We start from the raw sequence: 20,571 nt of genomic DNA, 5'->3' as shown, positions 1-20,571 counted from the left end.
AAATTCATAACTATCTACACAAGGAGGAAATTCTCCGTGGATACCGGCAGAAGCGGGACTCAACTAAGTATGATGGAAAGCTGATCCGTATATTTCAAGATTACTCTACTGCATTGCAGGAACGAAGAAAGCAATTTAATCCCATTTGTCAGAGGCTGTATGGACAGAAAATCAAATTCATGCTTCTTTACCCCGCGGTGTTGAAAATCAAGCAAGGTAATGGCTGGAAAGCATTTAATAACGCGGAAGAAGCACATAATTTCGTCCAGCACCTAGACACCACATCAGATAGTGGGATGGCTGCTGCGACAGAGACCTGAAATTTAATCCATGTGTGTAACGGGCACAAAGAGAAGGTATTGGTAAAATGTGAGAACGGTGACACTATAAGGACTGAGATATTGTGACTGTTGGTGGGGAGGGACGGGGGGGCCTCTAGCATGGAAGTGACCTCTATCCAGTTGCTAGACAGGAGAATATGCTTTTTGGATGGGCAAAAGGGAAGGGGGGAGGGGGGAGAGGAGGGAGGGGAGTAGGGAAAGAGGGAGGGAGGGAAGGGTGGGTTTCTCTTCAGGATGTTCCCAAGGTAGAATAGAGGGGCGGGCTGGAGTCAACATTTATAATCATTGGAGTATAAAATCCCCCGGGGGGAGGGGCTGGGCCTCCTGGGGTTCCCACAGTGGTGAAACGTCAACAAACTTCACTGATTTAACTTGATCCCATAAGGTCCCAGTGCGACTGATGTCTTGGAATGTATCGGGGATTTCTTCCCCGATTAAACGGACCAAGATATTAGCCCAGCTGAAGCGGCATAAGGTCTCTATTGCGTGCCTCCAGGAGACGAAGTTGAGCGACCAAGAACATGAGAAACTAAAACAGCAATGGGTGGGAGAGTGTTTTTACTCATCTTCTGGGGCTAAAAGAAGTGGTGTAGCGATATTGATTGGGAAGGGCATCCTATGCCAGCCTAAGCTGATATACAGGGATCGGGAGGGTAGAGTGGTCTTAGTCCGATTGACCTTGTATGGACAGCATTTGTATTTGTGTGCGGTGTACGGACCAAATTCATATTCCCCCCTTTTCTTTCAATCTTTAATTTCTCTGGGTCTGCGGTATTCTGACGCCCCCTGGGTGTGGGCGGGAGATTTCAACCAAGTACTGGACCCAGAGGTGGATAGGTCCGCAGGAACTCTGCGCAATGAGAGACGGGGAGAGAGGGGGTTATCAGCTCTGTGTCAGTCTCTAGATTTGGTAGATCCGTGGAGACTGCTTCATCCTTCAACAATAGATTTCACACACCAGTCTAGAGTCCACCATTCGTGGTCGAGGTTAGATTATATACTGGTGCAGCACTCCTTGTTCTCTCAAATTACTCAAGCTGAGATAGGCCCTATGGAAATTACCGATCATTCCTTGATCTGGACAGAGTTGCAGTTTAATGCCCCGGGGGAACAGAGTTACTTTTGGAGATACCCTGCTTATTTACATAAAGACAAAAAATTTAATGAATACATAAAAGCTCAGTGGGAACAGTATCTCATAAACAATCAGGATTCCTGCGATTCCCCAGTAATTCTGTGGGAAGCCTCGAAAGCAGTTTTGCGGGGGGCCATCATCGCATATACGAGTGCTAGAGTAAAGAGACTGGCTGCGGGAATAATTCGGCTAGAACGTACCTTACGTTTAGCAAAAGCGCAGTACTTGCAGAACCCCTCCCCGGAGGCGAGTGATTTATTGTCCTCCACTAGAGTTGCCCTTAATTCCTAATTCACGAACAAACTCAAAGGAGACTAACCGTAAGGGGATTCAATTACCGTAAATATGGGAATAAACCCGGAAAACTGTTAGCGCAAATGGTGAGAGCACGTAGTCAGAGAAAATTGGTTGCTTCAATATTGACTCCCGAGGGGGCCAGGATTCAGTCTACAGAGGGGATTGCTCAGGTGTTCCATGCCTATTTTTCTAAATTATATTCAGGAAAGGGAGAATTTACAGATATGGCGGTGGAGGATTATCTGGTGGATGCGGGGCTTCCCCGCCTCCCCCCTCCAGCCCAGAGAGTGCTCGCGAATCCGCTGCAGGCACAGGAAATTCAGAGAGTGCTGAGGTCTCTCCCACTGGGTTCTGCTCCAGGCCCAGATGGGTTCTCAGCTGAATACTATAAAGCTCTGCCCCCACAGTTTATAGGCCCCTTCATTGAATATTTTGAAGAAGTGATAGAACGAGGGGGACTGCCTTTGGGGAGCAACGAGGCTTTAATCACCCTGATCCCAAAACCGGGCAAACCAAGTGATAGAGTGGAATCGTACAGGCCTATTTCCCTTATTAATGTGGACCTTAAAATCCTAGCCCGGGTCTTAGCAGATCGGCTAGCCCCCTGTATGAATACCCTGATCGGGGAGCACCAAGTGGGATTTATGAGAGATAGGAACTCAGTGCTTAATGTCCGCAAAGTACTATTAGCAATCGCACACTGTCATGCCCAGGATGCTGATCTGCTGTTGGTTAGTCTAGACGCCGAGAAGGCGTTCGATAGAGTGCGGTGGGAATATTTGTTCCAAGTACTATCATACGTGGGAATAGGAGGCTGGTTTTTAGAAGCAATTAAAGTGTTGTATAGAGAGCCCGTAGCCAGACTCCTAATTAATGAGATAAAGTCCCCCTCACTGCGGATCAGAGCTGGTACTAGACAAGGATGCCCCCTCTCTCCTTTATTATTTTTATTATACGTAGAGCCACTATTGCGCACTTTGGAGAAAGACCCGGATATCTGTGGGGTATCCCTCCCGGGCCAACGGGTAAAAGTCTTATCTTTTGCGGATGATATTCTCTTAACTTTGACTCATCCCCAACAGTCCCTCCCCAGGGTCCTGGCCGCCATTGATGAATTTGGATTGTACTCAGGGCTTAGTTTGAACTTACAGAAATCTACAGCACTTCCATCTAAAGCAGAGATTCAGTTGAATTGGGAGGGTCCCTTTCCCTTACAGTGGGCTCAGGAAGAGGTGACTTACCTGGGAGTGAAAATCCCTATTGATTTGCACTCATTATATTCACGAAATATGGTACACCTGAAGGGGCGGGTAGCCCGGTCCCTCCAGTGCTGGCAAGCCCTCCCAATTTCATTGATGGGTAGAGTAGCACTTTACAACATGGTTTTATTCCCCGTTTGGATATATGCTTTCCAAACTCTACCCATGTTCCTGACTGCTGGGGATGAAAAATGGTTGAAGGCAAAATTAAATCTATTTTTGTGGCAAGGGAAACGGGCGCGCATGACTATAAATAGAGCCATTCTCCCAAGAATCAAGGGGGGTCTGGGTTTGCTGGACCTTCGCTTGTTCTCCGTGGCAAGTAGCATGCGCCATATATCGGATTGGTTTCGGTCCACTAACCACTTCTCCCTCACAACAGCGGAAACTAGCTGGCTAGGGTCCTTACATTTTTCTAATTGGCTACACCAGGGTAAGAGACCATCTCCGGGTTTGGGAATGGCGGGCCCTGTGCTTTGTCCGTTACGCCAGGCTTGGAGATGGCTATGCAAGTTTTTTGGCTTAAACAAATCGGTCTCTCCTTTGCTATCACTACAGGGCAATCCAGAGTTCCCAGTGGGAGACACCTCTAGAACATTTCGCGAATGGGAGGCCAAGGGAATTTCCTTTTTGAGTCAGGTGGTAACAGATCAGGGTGAAATTAAATTGCTCCCAGAAATAAACAGAGAGTTTCATTTACACAGGAAAGATCCATTTGCATATCTGCAGCTCCAACACTATGTGCATTCCTTAACTAAGAAAGACTTATCTATGGAGGTGTATGAATGTTTTAACTCGATGCTTGGACTTGATGCGCAACTCAGGATCCCCTTGAAGTATTTTCATGCGCACTTGAGAGACCATCTGCATTCTTCTGATTTTGAACGGGTGGCACAGCAGTGGACATTGGAACTGTCTACACAAATAACCCCGGAGGCCATCAAGTCCATTTTGGCTGGTACCTACAAATTGACTGCAAATGTAAGCTGGTGGGAAATACAGTACAAGTTTCTTTTTCGCCTGCACATCTCACCCAGGAGAGCACACCGGGCCACTTTGTGTGACTCTGACTGCTGCCGTAAGTGTGGAAAAGAAAATGCCCATTTGAGTCACATGTTCTGGTCCTGCCCTGTTATTCAACAATTCTGGAAGGCCTTGGCGATACACGTTTCATCCATGTGGAGAGTGAGATGGCGACATACTCCCAATCAATTATTCGGGGACTACTCTATGCAGGGACAACCTAAGCCAGGCTTGCGTACCTTTTTACACAGAACTTTACTGATGGGGAAAAAAGCAATTTTACAACTTTGGATGACCACAGACACCCCCACTTTAGCTCAATGGCGTTCACTCATGATTTACATGTGCTCACTTGAACGCAGTGGTATTGCGGATTTGGCAGGGATTAAGGGAGACCTTTTCTGTACAGCCTGGGCACCTTTTTGGGACACATTGACTTCAGTAGCCCGCAGTAGAATCTTGAATTCCTGAGGATGGGGGGGGAGGGTGGTGTGGAAATGGGAGGGGGAGGGAGGGGGGAAAATGTTGAAAAATTGGTACTTGCATGAGAAAGGACTGGTTAGATCCGCATTGTAACGTTTTATACATTGCTTGTGTCCTGTTACTGTGCTTTATGTTAATAAACATGAGTTAAAAAAAAAAAAAAATAAAACATTCAGCCATTTCTGGGCTTAGTAAAGTTCAGCTCTCATACCCCTCTGTCATAATCAAGGTGACCATGAAGAAAGTAAAAAAAAAAAAGAGAGAAATTTCTCAAATATGCTTCCTTTCAAAGATTCTAGGCTTTTGGGCCATTTGAGCATTGCATTTCATCAACTTTGTACGGTACAATATATGCATGCCATCTTCCAAAAGGTGCAAATCTTTCTCACCCAGCCTATCATCACAGCAGAAACTGAGCTGGCATCTCTTTTAGCAGAAGCTGATGAGTGTGGAGCTAGTTTTGTCAGATTATGACATATTTGATACTTCCTCTAGGATTTGATCATCCACCATTGCTGCCAGGCATCTTGTATAGTTACGTTCTTCCAGCCTACATGAGGATGTCAACACCAAGCTGACAGATACTTTATGCATTAGACACTGCTTGCATGGAGTTAAAGTGAAGGAGAGCATTAAGGACCATTCCTTCAGTTTTCAAAAGCTCTCAGCTGTACCACCAACATACGTAACATACATAAGTGACTGCAGGTAAAGACCTGAATATGGTCCATTCAGTCTGCCCAACGGTCATTCATTATCAATTCAAGATTAAATCAACAGTGAACGTGATATTATGTACTTGATCATGGTCTTTCTTTGGTGTTTCTGGGACATAGAACATAAATGTCTGCCCGGCTCTTTCCTTATATTCCAACTACTGGAGTTGCCGTCAAAGCCTACTCCAGCCTATCCAAATCCGTCTTGTCATTTGCGGGACACAGACCGTAAAATTGTGCCCGATATTGTCCTCATGTTTAAAATTACTGGAGTTTCTGTCAAAGCTCTCTCCAGCCCATCCTACAACCAGATTGCTATATGCGGGACTCGGACCGTACAAGCCAGCCCAGCACCGGACTTAGTTGATACAGCCAGAGTTGTCATCTAAGCATCACTTGACATGCAAACACATATGCAACCCTTTAAGTTTTGTTTTTATACCATTCATTTTCTAATTAGAGATCCTCTATGTTCATCCCATGCCTTTTTGAGTTCTGCCACAGTTTTCTTTCTCCACCACTTTCCTCGGGAGGGCATTCCAGGCATCAACCACCATCCCCATGAATAATTTTCTGACATTACTCCTGAGTCTACCACCATGCAACTTCAGTTCATGTCCTCTAGTTTTACCATTTTCCATGTTGCTGATGCCGGGACCCTGCACTATTGGGTGCCTTCCCAAATACTGGAGCAGCTTTTAGTGCTAAAGTGCTGAATACTGGAGCAGCTTTTAAGTGCTGATGCTGGCCCTTTAAAGCAGGAGCTTGCACTTTTCCTCTACCCAGCCCACCACAGAGCCTGCAGCTTGGTTTGTTGTTTGAAAAGATGGGGGGGGGAGGTTGTTTTTTTTTATTTTTTTCCTCTTGACTGGTGAAGGGTGGGTGCCAGCAGGGCTGCTCCAGCACGTCTTGTTTCTCCCTGTGGGTCCTTCTCCTCTTGCAGGAGTGGCAGAAAAGGCGGCTGTGGAGTACTTGCTATGAAGAACTGTCAGCTCCAGACCTCCCATTAAATTTTCCATGGTAAAGGTAGGGCTTGTGTGCATCGTTCAGAAAATGGCTGTGCATTGTTTTGCATGCACATTTGTATAGTAATTAGCTTATTATAATAGCTTTGCATATGATTTTTGTTAGCTGCTACCGTGACAGGAAAAGAGCTCGCAGAACCCTTTTGTGCAAGTCTGGCTGTGCTCGCTAAACTGGCTAGAACCAGTGTTAAAACCACATTGCTGGCTCTTTAGCTTTTATGCATCTGGGCATGAATTGGGAAATGCTCAGAATGTCCCCAGCCATTAACAGCTTTTATAGTTCATGAATTGTGGCATTTACTGTTCAGTAACCACAAAACCTTACTTTACTTTAGTTAGCAGACTCTTTTAATGCTTCTATTTCACATTTACATTTATTTTATCAGACATCCATAATTTTGGGTTCATTTTATGGATCTTTTTCTTTGTCTCTATAGAATACATCAGTAAAAGACATATAAATATACATTCACATATATACTTATATACAAGCTCAGTATTTTATGATTGTGCATTCTGCCTTTAAATGTTCAATTTCAACAAATTCAGTCTATATTATTCTTTTATATAGATAAATCTAAATGTAACAAATCTAAGAGTGCTTTGTAACCTGCAGCTGTGTGTTACTGTTCTGGGTGTTATGTTTTGCAGTTGATTCTATGAATGGTGGCTGTGGGGGAGGGTAATTGGAAGTAAGGACATGGTGTATAGGTATGGCTGGAAGCCTATATGAGCAGGAGGTGAAGAATGTGTATGGGAGGATTTGTGTATTGGGGGGGGGGGGGGGGAGGATTAGCAACATGTATGTGTAGTAGGTGAGGAATATGTATGTGGAGGAAGTAAGGGCTGAGGAGTGTGTGCTTGTATTCCACCTGTATGACATCTGTGTTGCAGACGTACAGAATTGTAGATGGAAGGTTGAAAGCATTATGCATTCTAAAAATGTTCGCAACATGTTGTACTACAATTGAAAAACATGCAGTATTAGACGATTGCCTATGTTTGACCTATTCTTGCTGTACACTGCCTTGAGTAAATTTCTTCAAAATGCAGTAAATGAATACTAATAAATAAATAACGAATGATCATATGTCATTTCCCAGAAGGAATGAATAGAGGAAAGGTTCGGTAATTGGGTAGATTAGTAGCATTACATGGTTTTTTATTGCAGTTATCAAATATGTTTTGTTTTTTTCACGGACAAAGTTCCAGTGTTTCATGGTAAGTGCATTTTGTTGATAATGTTTGATAATTGCTATCATTTTTACTTCTTTTTTTTTTTTTTTTTAAGATGTGGAGGTGTCAACTGCAATGTCCTATTTTTCAAAGCTTAAAATGAAGGAGTATGAGCCAAATATAACATCAAGTATATTGAGAGATTTACATTGTCCTGTACTACAGAATTCTGAATTACAAGGAAAGCCAGAAGAGTCATGTAGTGCCCATGAGCTCTTTGACTGGCTAGGTGCAGTATATAACAATGTGGACTGGTAAGTTTCTGAGATTATCTTGATTAAAAAAAAAATTATTGCAGCATACACTAAGATATTTAAATGTCTATACAGCTGCCGCTATAACACAGCTTCTTATATTTTCTAATACGGCAACAACAGTTCAGCCTATAGAAACCCCAATGAAACATTTTACCCCAGTGCTGTTTCTTTTCCACTTGCCCCCTTCTTCTCACCACATCCCCATTCCTTCACATGCAGAAGTGCCATATTAGACCAGTTTGCAAAAAAAATGCTGAAAGGATAATTTTATTGTTAATAATTTTACCGTTGAAGGCATTTGCCTTGAAGCACACTAAAGTATAGGTGCCATTCTCTTCTTGGTTGACTTAGCATTTCATTTTAACAAAGACTGATCTGGATTTTGACAGGGCCCACCCAATTTGGACTCATGTCCACCCAAGATTCTGGAACTCTTGCTTTTGCTGGCGAGGATCCCCAAGCCCCACCAGCTGAAGACTTACTCCCCCTCAAACAGCCAGCGCTCTTCTAAGCAGCAGCCAGCAGCAATATCCTCAAGGTGATGTCTACACCATGGTCAGTTTTCATGCAGATGCAATCACTGAGCATTTGCGTCCTGCTGGTGGTAGTGACAACTGGGGAGAGCTTCTGACTGCCACTTGAAGATGGCTATTCAAGGGGGAAGAGATCTTTATCTGGTGGGGCTTGGGAATCCCTGTCAGCTCGGGTATTAAATATTTTGGGTTTGCTGGGGTGGGGGCAGAGAGTCTATGCCACTGATTTAGTTACTTGTTTTTTCTAAACCTGAGCTCCCTTGTTAGTTGGGAATCAGATACAGTAAATATTTCCTTGCTCCAGGGGCGTTACAGTTTGCTTTCTACTTGGGTCAGTAGAGGGTAAAGTGAGTTGCCCAAGGTCAGTGGGTGAAGCAGGATTTGAACCCTGACTTCTCTGGTTTAGTCTATTGTTCGAACCACAAGGATGCTCCTCACACAAAATAAGTAGTACCAGTCTTAATGGGTGAAGCTGTGACCTGTTCTTTCAAAGGACCTTTGATCAAATTCTTTATATAAGGTAAAATGTTGAGTGCAGCTGATTCAATATTGACCCAAATATCTTCAGGATCCCTTTTTACCCCCTCCTTTTAAATTTGTTCCCCTTTTTTCAAATTAATGGGAGGAATTTCGCATTGAGTGCTACAGGAACATAGCTACAGATTTGGCAAATGAAAGATATGTGACAGCAGTCATATTTGGAAAGTTATTTTTTTTTAACAGCTTTTCTTATTAAATCTGAAAAATTGGGTGGAGTGACAAGTTCTGTATCTCCTCAATGCTCAGAAGCAAATGCGGGCACTAAAGGCCATCTGGACTACTGCCCGCACTTGCAAGCACACCATGCTCAGACGCAAACGATGCTGGGGATAAACAGCGCAAATGACATTCAGATATATGCAGAGAAGGAATTTCCTATTCTTTCCAATGCACAATGAACAGCGCAGCTAAGTAAGGGTGCCCTAATGCTCCGAGCTGGCGTTAGGTATCTGTACAGACTCGTACAACAGTTCAGTTATTGTTAAACGTGAAATAATTTTTTCCCCTGGAACCCCTTGGCATCCTTTTTCGTTTTCTTTGATAATAAGTATGTAATCACCCTTTCCCAGCCTGATACCCGAAAGAGCCCCTAAAAATACCTTATGGTACCTTTCTAGTGAACTGTTAAGAAAGTACTTTGCCGGTACTAAATTGCTAAACTTTTTAATTAAAGCGGAAAATTCCAAGCCTCTGTGTACCCACAGTGGTAAAATCTGGGTCACTAGAAAGTACCTTGCAGAAGAGTGACCCAACCGGCAGCTCTTTTTCCTCCTTCCCTCCTCCCTCTCTGGCATTGCTTGATGTACAACTCTTGAGCGCATGTGCCAGGCACCATCCTCCCACTGCTACAACAGTGCCGAAGAATTACTTCTAATGCTCAAAGGTAATAGCACTCATATCATTTGCATACTGTTAGCATCAAGCATTAGGAAGTAATTTCTCGGCGCTGCTGTGGTGATATTTTCTGCTGCTGTTCAGAACAGTGTTAGAGTTTTGAGTATCAGGGCCTAAGGACATGGGAGATTACAGTGAGCCTCGCTTACTTATATATGACTGTAATGCTCTTCTCCTTCAGTTAACATTACTTTATGCACAGCTCCTGATTACACTTGATGGTCTTTCTCTGCAGCAATAATCATTCATACAGTTTCATCTCTACATATTGCTGTCCTCAACCCAGTGCAGTACTGAGTCAAGCATACATGTGTACTGTCACTGGTTTCATACTTCCAGAGAAGATACACCATTTGATGGATCATCTATGGTAAGCACCTACATGTGTTCTGATACCAAATTCTGCCACATTTTGAAGGTTGGAATAGAAAAGTAACATAGTAGATGACGGCAGAAAAAGACCTGCACGGTCCATCCAGTCTGCCCAACAAGACAAACTCATATGTGTTACTTTTTGTGTATATCTTACCTTGATTTGTAACTGTTATTTTCTGGGCACAGACCGTACAAGTCTGCCCAGCACTATCCCCACCTCCCAACCACCAGCCCCGCCTCCCACCACCGGCTCTGCCACTCAATCTCGGCTAAGCTCCTGAGGATCCATTCCTTCTGAACAGGATTCCTTTATGTTTATCCCATGCATGTTTGAATTCTGTTACCGTTTTCATCTCCACCACCTCCCGCGGGAGGGCATTCCAAGCATCCACCACTCTCTCTGTGAAAAAATACTTCCTGACATTTTTCTTGAGTCTGCCTCCCTTCAATCTCATTTCATGTCCTCTAGTTCTACCGCCTTCCCCTCTCCGGAAAAGGTTCGTTTGCAGATTAATACCTTTCAATGCGGATTAATACCTTAATCAAAGAGACTCTATAGATCATGAAACGGTGCTCAACCACATGAGACAGCTCAGCAATGCTGTTTGGATTTCTATTAGTACAGCAAAGGTTGGGAAATGTAATGCTCCAATGGATTATGTATATGATAACCCACTAATAGATACTATAGTTATTGTTGAATTGCATCACAATCCAAATGAGGCTCACCAATCCAGAAAATAGTGTTATTTTAAATATACCAAAACTTGTTTAAAAGTTATTTTTCATTCTTGTACAAATCAACTCTCCCAATTAAAATACAAATTAAAAAATTATAAAAACTCAATATGGCTGCATTTTGTCTATGTGAACGTACTTTGAGCTGTGCCGAAGGAGTAATCTCTTACTACTATTACTTCTGAGGAATTCGGTTCTTTCAATACATACTATCCTACAATCAAATTCAAAATTGACTACTCAGAAAATTTTTTTAGACACCACAGTTCCCATCAGCAATGACTATATACAAACATTGATATACAGGAAAACTATAGACAGATGCAGCTGTATCCATAACTTCAGCTTCCACCCTTCACATACAAAAAAAATCCATTATACACAGCCAAGCCACACAATACCTCTGTATTTGCTGTGACCCAAGAGACTAACACCTCAAAATCCTGACTGAATCCTTCAAACAAAAAGGCTACAACCCCAAAATAATCTCCAAGAATATTGCTTCTTCCCTTAAAATACCTAGAGAAAACCTACTGCTGTACAAAGGGAAGAAAGCCACAGAGAGAATCTCTTTTGTAGTGACATACAATCCAGAGTTAGAAAAATTGAGAAGAATCATAAAAGACCTACAGCCACTATTCCAGGAGGATGAATTACTGAAAGAGATATTCCAAGCTCCACCAGTGCTGACCTTCCGACAGCCACCCAATTTAAAACACAAATTAGTGAAAAGCAAGCTCTCAACAGAAGCTCCAAAAGAAGAGTAGCACACATCCTAGATGCAAACTGTGGCAACACATCTCACAGGATCCCACAGTTACATGGGAAAAACATTCAGCATAAGGGGATCCTTCACATTCTCATCCTCAAATGTGGTATGCGTCATTCAATGCAAAAAATGTGAAGAAGGGTGCTATATTATAGAAACAAACCAGATGCTAAAGGCTAGATTTAATCTACATAGACAAATGAAACATGGCAATGCCAACCAGGATGTCAGCTCTTTGGGACAGCACTTTACAAAGCCAGAATACTGCATCAATGATTTTATGATGAGAATACTAAAAGGAAACTTTGGCAATCCAGGAACATAAGAACTTTGAAGTCAAAATAATTAAACATTTTGACACCCACCAGACAGGACTTAACAAAGATCTGGGTTTTGTAGCCAACTATAAACCATACATTTCTACTGCTTTGTTACCCTCTTATCAGCCTTCCATCTCTCCTGTCTCTCACCCACCCAGCTCTCTGTTTCTCACCTAACCCACCCCTCCCTCTTCCTGTGAGACTGTCATTGGAATGCTTTTGTGTTTCACTTATGTTTAAATCTGTTTATTGTTTGAACACATCAACAAAGCAAAACAACGTACATTTGTAAATTGCAGACCACCAAACTCCCTCAGGGGTTACCATACAGATTGTAATACCATGAACTGCATTTATGGGGTGGTGTGCCCTTGCGGGCTATGGTATATTGGTTTAACTACTACGAAGATAAAAATTAGAATTGCACAGCACTTGAGTAATATCTGGACTGCGCGGTCTGAAGCCCCCCTGGTTTCCCATTGGCTTGATTTAAATCATGCTGTACATGAGTTGCGCTTTGTGGTTTTGGATCTAATTAAAGTAAATAGGGGTGGGAACGTTCCCCAGCTACTGCTTAGGAAAGAACAATGCCTAATATTCTATTGGGACACAGTTGCCCCACATGGGTTAAACAAGGAGATAGAGTGGCTTAACATTTAGGAGTAGATATAAACGCTGGGCTTCCGTAGTCAGTCATGCGTTATGGTGGATGTCCTTTGGGGCAGTTTCACCGGCAGACTACTACTACTACTACTACTACTACTACTACTATTTGACATTTCTAAAGCGCTACTAGGGTTACGCAGCGCTGTACAATATAACATAGAAGGACAGTCCCTGCTCAAAGAGCTTACAATCTAATGGACAAATGTACAGACAATCAAGTAGTGGCAGTCAAATTGGGGCAGTCTAAGGTTAGGTGCCGAAGGCAACATTGAAGAGGTGGGCTTTGAGCAAGGATTTGAAGATGGGTAGGGAGGGGGCTTGGCGTAGGGCCACAGGAAGTTGATTCCACGCATAGGGTGAGGCGAGGCAGAATGGGCGGAGCCTGGAGTTGGCGGTGGTGGAGAAGGGTGCTGAGAGGAGGGATTTGTCCTGTGAGCGGAGGTTTCGGGCGGGAACGTAAGGGGAGATGAGGGTGGAGAGGTAATGAGGGGCTGCAGACTGAGTGCATTTGTAGGTGAGAAGGAGAAGCTTGAACTGAATGCGGTATCTGATTGGAAGCCAGTGAAGCGACCTGAGGAGGTGGGTAATATGAGTGTATCGGTTCAGGCGGAATATAAGACGAGCCGCAGAGTTCTGGATGGATTGAAGTGGGGATAGATGGCTAAGTGGGAGGCCAGTGAGGAGAAGGTTGCAGTAGTCAAGGCGAGAGGTAATGAGGGCGTGGATGAGAGTTCGGGTGGAGAGGAAAGGGCAAATTTTGCTGATGTTAAAGAGGAAGAAGCGACAGGTCTTGGCTGTCTGCTGGATATGCGCAGAGAATGAGAGGGAGGAGTCGAAGATGACTCCAAGGTTGCGGGCAGATGAGACGGGGAGGATGAAGGTGTTATCAACTGAGATCGAGAGAGGAGGAAGAGGAGAGGTGGGCTTTGGTGGAAAGACTATAAGCTCAGTCTTGGACATGTTCAGTTTCAGGTGGCGGTTGGACATCCATGCAGCAATGTCAGACAAGCAGGCCGATACCTTGGTCTGGGTCTCCACGGTGATGTCTGGTGTGGAGAGATACAACTGGGTGTCATCAGCATAAAGATGATAGTGGAAACCATGAGATGAGATCAGTGAGCCCAGGGAAGAGATGTAGATTGAAAAAAGAAGGGGTCCAAGGACAGATCCCTGGGGAACTCCTACAGAGAGCGGGATGGGGGTGGAGGAAGAACCGTGAGAGTGTACTCTGAAGGTACGATGGGAGAGATAGGAGGAGAACCAGGAGAGGACAGAGCCCTGGAACCCAAATGAGGACAGTGTGGCAAGAAGTAAATCATGATTGACAGTGTCAAACGCAGCGGATAGATCAAGGAGGATAAGGATGGAGTAGTGGTCTCTGGACTTGGCAAGGAACAGGTCATTACAGACTTTAGAGAGTGCTGTTTCTGTCGAGTGTAGAGGGCGAAAACTGGATTGAAGTGGATCGAGGATGGCCTGAGAGGAGAGGAAATCGAGGCAGTGGCTGTGAACGGCGCGCTCAAGTAGTTTGGAGAGGAAGGGTAGGAGGGAGATGGGGCGGTAGTTGGAGGGACAGGTAGGGTCAAGTAACGGTTTTTTGAGGAGAGGTGTGACTACGGCGTGCTTGAAGGTGTCAGGGACAGTTGCAGTGGATAGAGATAGGTTGAGGATATGACAGATGGAGGGGGTGACAGTATGAGAGATGGTGTTAAGTAAGTTGGTGGGGATGGGATCAGAGGAACAAGTTGTGCATTTCGAGGAGGAAAGAAGGCGGGCAGTTTCCTCTTCGGAGATATCAGGGAAGGAGGAGAAGGAGTTGGTTGGTTGGTTGATAGAGAGGGTTGAAGAGAGAAGAGGAGGAGGTGGCTTGGTAGTGAATTCAAGGTTGATCTTTTGCACTTTGTCGTGGAAGTAGTCAGCCAGTGATTGAGGACAGAGTGAGGGGGGAGTGGGAGCGGAGGGTACTTTGAGGAGGGAGTTAAGGGTGGCGAAGAGACGACAAGGGTTGGAGCTGAGAGAATTGGCCAATTGGGTGTAGTAGTCCTGTTTGGCAAGGAATAGGGAGGACTGGAAGGAGGATAGCATGAATTTGTAATGAAGGAAGTCTGAATAGGTGCGAGATTTCCTCCAGAGACGTTCAGCAGATCTGGCGCAGGAGCGAAGGTAACGGATGCAAGGGGTCAACCAGGGCTGGGGATTAGTACGTCTTGTGGGACGGGAGATGGATGGTGCGAGGGTGTCCAGAGCAGAGGAGAGAGTGGCATTGTAAGCGGAGACCGCTTCGTCGACAGACTCTGAGGACATGATGGAGGGGAGGAGATTAGGAATACTAGAGGATAAGGTGGGAGGGTCAGTGGCCTGGAGATTCCTGGAAGTAGTGGTCTCCAGGCCATTGACCTGCAGGTTGTTGAGTATCTAACCATCTTGAAGAGCTGAAACGTGAATGGTTAGTTTTTTTTTGGTACATTTTAGATTGATTTGTATATATGAATGTAGGGCATGTAATATGAATGCATTGTTATTCTATGTAGAATGCAAGACCCCTGAAGATGCTTGAACAGAGCGAAACATGATCATGTCGGGTCCTTTTGTGGCTACCTGACTGCTCAATATAGAATATCCTTTGTTTGGGGAATTCTTTGATTAAAAAGCAACAGGACAATATCTGGAAAGTGGATAATATTTGGACCATGGAGAATTTCGTGTCTCTGCGGTTTGTCGATGAGGTGGTCAACAGAAACATTTCATCACTTTATGTGAATGCTGGTTAATAATTTTCTTCTTCAATATTGAAGGGTATTTCAAGTTTGATGGAAAATATAACATTGAAATCCTCATATGGGGATTGATTGGACAATGTGTTAAAAACATCATATTACATTAATACATCGGAAAAATATTATTGTAACAGTGTGTTGACTGCAAAGTACTGATATCCACTGAAATATTAGTCCTGGTATGTGTATATGTGGTTTAAAGGTATGGCTGAGAAATTAGGATGTGAGCGAATGTTTGGATTGGATTTTATAACAATGTGATATATTTGGTGTAAAATTTCAGGTATTATTTAATTGTATTAATAAAGGAAACTAATTTGTAATATATATACAAATATATACAATAATTTTGCAATGAATATGCTTGAGATAGATTTGCATTCAGTGGAGGTAATTCATGCAAATTTATCTCATGTATATTCATTGTGTGTATCCTGAAATCCTGACTGACTGGCGATGTCCTGAGGACTGGGATGAGAGCCACTGTTCTAGATCCATGGACTGGGGCCAGGGTATTGGTCCATGAGAGTTCTCCTATGATGATCTCTGCAGTTCGTTCATTTAGTTGTGCAATGATGCTGGATGCATAAAGTTGATCCCTGTAGTTAACCTTTGATAGTTGCATGCTGTTGGTCCATTTTGGTGGAAACATGGGTTTGCTCTATGACAGTTGAATCATGAGTTTGAATCAGGTTGTGGATGCAAGGAGTTGATCTTGCTGTTGGTCCAGGAGAAAGAATGCAGACTGTTGATCACTGAGGATGGATGGATACATGACTTTGTTCCATGAGAATGAATGGATATTATTGATCCATGAGTTTGGAAGCAGGTGGTTCATCCATGTGGAGGAATGCATATAGTAACCTATTAAATGACGACAGACCTAGTTGCTTTATCTGTGTGCATACATACAGATTGATCCATGATGTGGGACACATGCTGCTAGCCTGACGCTGGTGTTGCAGGCTGGTTGATAGTATTAGTGCACCCTGCATTTCCCCAAGAAAGCTCAGGTTCAATGCGGTATAGGATAGCTATATAGTATTACTACATAGTATTGTTCCATGAGTTTGAACTGTGGTATGGACATATAGCCTAGAGCTTTAGGCTAATCAGTTATATTATTTGAACATGTTAGATTTGCTTTGTCAATAGTATACTGACTGGTTCCAAGACTGCATTAGTGTTCTCTGCCTTTATCTGCTGGTCATGGGATATAACTCACTTTTCTGGACTGGTCTAGCAGGACTCAAGGAAAGGAAATTAGTAGGTAAGAACAAATTTCACCTTCACCTCCAGGTTTGACTTCATAGTACTGCTCACTCTTTCTGACATAAGAACATAAGTGTTGCTATACTGGGACATACTGAAGGTCCATCAAGCACAATATCCTGTTTCTAACAGTAGCCAATCCAGGTCACAAGTACCTGGCAAGTTCCCAGAGCAGTAAACAGATTTTACGCTGCTTATCCTACAAATAAACAGTGGACTTTCCCAAGTGCATCTTAATAATGGCTCGTGGACTTTTCTCTTAGAAACCCTGCTAATCTAACTGCTTTTATCACATTCTCTGGCAACAAATTCCAGAGTTTAATTACACATTGAGTGAAGAATCTTTTGTCTGGATTATTTTAAATTTACTACCTAGTAGTTTCACTGCATGCCTCCTAGTCCTAGTATTTTTGGAAAGAGTAAACAAGCAATTCATGTCTACCTCTTCCACTCTACTCAGAATTTTATAGACCTCTATCATATTGCCCCTCACCAAACTTTCAGTCCACTGGACTGATGCTTTTCCTGCTAACAAGCTCAGTATGAATTGATCTTACATCACAGCATGTTTGCTTTCTTGCACAGCAGCCTTGCTTCCCAGACTGGACCATGCTGCAACCCAGGCATTCTTCTTCCATGCTGGACCTATCACACTAGCTTCTATAGGCTGACCATCTCTTACTTTCAGTGATGCTTATGTCTCTTGGGCCAATGTGGGTCAATTGCAGCAGGCTGTTGTTTCTAGGCTGCATGGCTCGCGTCTGTGCTTCTCCTGTTCAGACCATGCAAGCAAATTCTGTGCTAGAGGGGAATTTTGCACAAATTCTGTGATGTGTAGTTGTGCAGAATTCCCCTAGGAGTCTACCATACACTAGTGGTGTCAGATAGTCATCAGACTTCTTAAATGAAATTATTTTTAATTATGCCTGCTCTGGGGGAATTCTGTACCAACAAATGAAAAATTCAGCAGACAGTATTTTTAAATTCTGCAAAATTATGCATATATTGTCAAAATAGCATAATTGTTCTCTGCGTTCTAATTGAAATACAGAACCCCCCCCCCCCCCCCCCCTATATTATTTCTCAAATATGCAGTATTTTAAGTTTTTGGTGCAGAATTCCCTTTTCCTGTTTACCTCTATCCAAGCCTGCTAGCATGTCTCAATAATAATGGTTGCACAATTTATAAACTACTTTTCTAGGAGCTTTATACCCAAACCCAACCAGCCTGTCTACCTGCAACCTGCTGGTGTGTTCTCTTTACTATCTTTTTCACAATTCATTCTCTCCCAGCACTACCGCTGGAGTAACTGATATCTTCTGGTACTGCATGGCTCTTTTTCAGTTTGAGCCATGCAGAGCCTGTACTCCTACACTGGTCTTCTGCAGTACCGGTATGGGAGTAGAGGCACTACATAGATCAAACTCACTGACAGCCATGCAGAGTCAGAAAGCATAATCTATCCCAGGTGCAGCACTGCGAATGGTGGAAAAAGTTGGTAGGGTATTGGCAGGTGCTAGGGTGGTGGACGGAGAGAGAGTATGTGAGGACCCCAGTGTCTCAATCTTTGCTGCCTTTGTTCCCATCAGCCCATGTCTGATTTTCACAGAAAGTCTATAGTGTTACTATCACGCTAACAAGTTTTAAGGCTAGTAATTGGCCCATTTTGTTCTACAGAAAATACAAACAAACAAAAAAAGGAATATCACTCAAATTCTCAAAACAGTTTTGTATGAGCTAATGACTTGTGGAAAAAATGCATTCTGCTTTCCCAGGGTTTCTTGAAAGATGTTGTACCACTCTCATAATTCAAATGCCAGGCAATCCTAGTAGTAGTAGTATTATTATTTGTTACATTTGTATCCCACATTATTCTGCATATTAGTAGGCTCAATGTGGCTTAAAAAGTTCCGGAGAGGCGAGTACAGCCTCCGGTGGACAAATATAGAGTAGAAGAACAATTAATTAGATTAATGTGGAGTGTCCCATGCAGTTTGCAAGAATAGGATCTTGTGGAAAGGGATTGAGTGTTGTCAGTTTCTTAGTTTTATTGTTGATGTGTATCCACATATCACTAATCATCTGTCAAGGAACCTACACAGAAATAAAAAGCCCAACATACATCTATAGCAGAAAACACATGCAGATGCTCATTTTCAAACCTGTGTAACTTTGTATTTTATTATTTTATTTTATTTATTGCATTTGTATCCCACATTTTCCCACCTTTTTGCGGGTTCAGTGTGGCTTACAATACATTATGAATAATGGAAATACAATTTGTAAGTCTATGTGCTTTGAAAATGAGCCTCACAGTATAGCAGACTTGGATTTAACTTTCTCTGCAACTGTATATGAAATCAGATACAAATATATCAGGTTAATTACTTTTTTTTTCAATTTTAAATCAATTTCAAATTTATTCCAAGAAGAAAATTAAATGAGGATTATATAACATGGAAAAAGGTGGGTTAACATTATGTAATGGAAATATATAACTGGATCAGTATATTGGACTGCTTCTGACCACATGTGCTGTATGTGTTTTTTATTCTTGTTTGCAGTCAGTATTTTGATGAACCGAAGCTAGCCCAGTGGGTGAGCCTGACTGTGCATGGTTTTGCAGACAGCCCCGTTTCATGGAAAGAGAGTGAACATGGCTTCCATAAAAGCGGAGAAAATCTGTACAACTTTGTTATTTTTAATAATCAAGACTATTGGCTACAGATGGCTGTTGGAACAAATGATGATTGCCCTCCTTAGGGAATAACAGGGCAATTCTTTTTTTTTTTTATTATTATTGCCGTTTAAAACATTTTATTGTAATTTCCAAAGGTAAATACAAAACCATACCAAATAAAATAACCAAACACAACAAACCAGACGATAATTCCAAAAATCCTCTCAAGAATCATTGAACACATAATGATCCAATAATTCGCACTTGATTTCCCTTTTAGGATCCATAAAGGTTCTGTGTATAACTGAGAACATGCACATCTTGCACACTCAAGTAGCATCTTAATTGGCACTTAGTGCATAAGTGTACTACCTGCTATTCTATAAAGCTATATAGCATGTAACTACATGTGAGCAGAGCATGGGCAGGCCATGGGTGTGTCACCAAGTGAAGCGCGCGGCTTGTAGAATATCATCAGGCATGTTGTGTGGTACACTTAGGTATGCCAGTTTACGCCAGCCATTGACCTAACGTAAGTCTTTATGCCGTTATAGAATTTGTTCCAAAATGCACACCATTTTGGTACCTAAATCAAGGCACAAATTTAGGAAATTGCCCCCTAAGCTTTTTGCCATATGGACAGATCAGAATCCACCAGGGATAAGCACAAGTCTAAAATTTTCAGTTTTCTTTTCATATTTGTTTGTATAAAAATGTTTATGCATGTCTAATGCACAAAAGTAGACTTTTCATGCTTTAATTTGTAGTTTGTGTGTTAAATTCATATAATGTGCACTGAATTTTGTAAGGTGGCCTAAGGAACTGATGTGTGCTAACAATTGCACATCTCTAGAAGCCACTAAATATTTTTTCTATTCATGCTGGGGTTATATTATATGTTTGCTGTATGAAGGGAAGGGATTTTTGTGTTTCTTCATTCACAGCTGATATGGCGTGTATTTCTGTACAAAATATTAAATACAATCAAAGGTTCTGGATGAATTTTCTTCAGGTTATCACAAAGTCACTATATTACATAGTACAGAACTATTTATACTAGGGTTTTATTGATAAATTAAGAAAGGCAGATGCATTCTAAAAGAATTTGTGAAAACTAATCAGTTTTACACCCTTCAGTTCTTTTGTTCTGAAATGCCAATGCTGCGTAGCTGTCAATTGGGCAGTTATTGCACGCTAACAGTTAACATAGGGATCCTTTTTATTAAGCTGCTGT

General features: G+C 42.6%; 1 protein-coding gene across 1 annotated transcript in view; it reads left to right on the top strand.

Moving 5' to 3' along the window:
• RPP40 (ribonuclease P/MRP subunit p40) overlaps positions 1–20,330 on the top strand; it is a 90,034-nt gene extending 69,704 nt beyond the window's left edge. Inside the window, exons 6-8 of the mRNA XM_030208756.1 lie at positions 7,571–7,769; positions 9,975–10,109; positions 19,222–20,330. Coding sequence (XP_030064616.1) covers positions 7,571–7,769; positions 9,975–10,109; positions 19,222–19,420 — 533 coding nt within the window. The 3' untranslated portion in view covers positions 19,421–20,330. The remainder of the gene's footprint in view (positions 1–7,570; positions 7,770–9,974; positions 10,110–19,221) is intronic.
• Positions 20,331–20,571: the final 241 nt, after the last annotated feature.

This window comes from Microcaecilia unicolor, chromosome 1 (assembly GCF_901765095.1).
Source record: "Microcaecilia unicolor chromosome 1, aMicUni1.1, whole genome shotgun sequence".
Lineage (NCBI taxonomy): Eukaryota > Metazoa > Chordata > Amphibia > Gymnophiona > Siphonopidae > Microcaecilia > Microcaecilia unicolor.
Note: the sequence above shows the minus strand (reverse complement) of the source record. Positions and strands in the feature narration are given on the sequence as shown.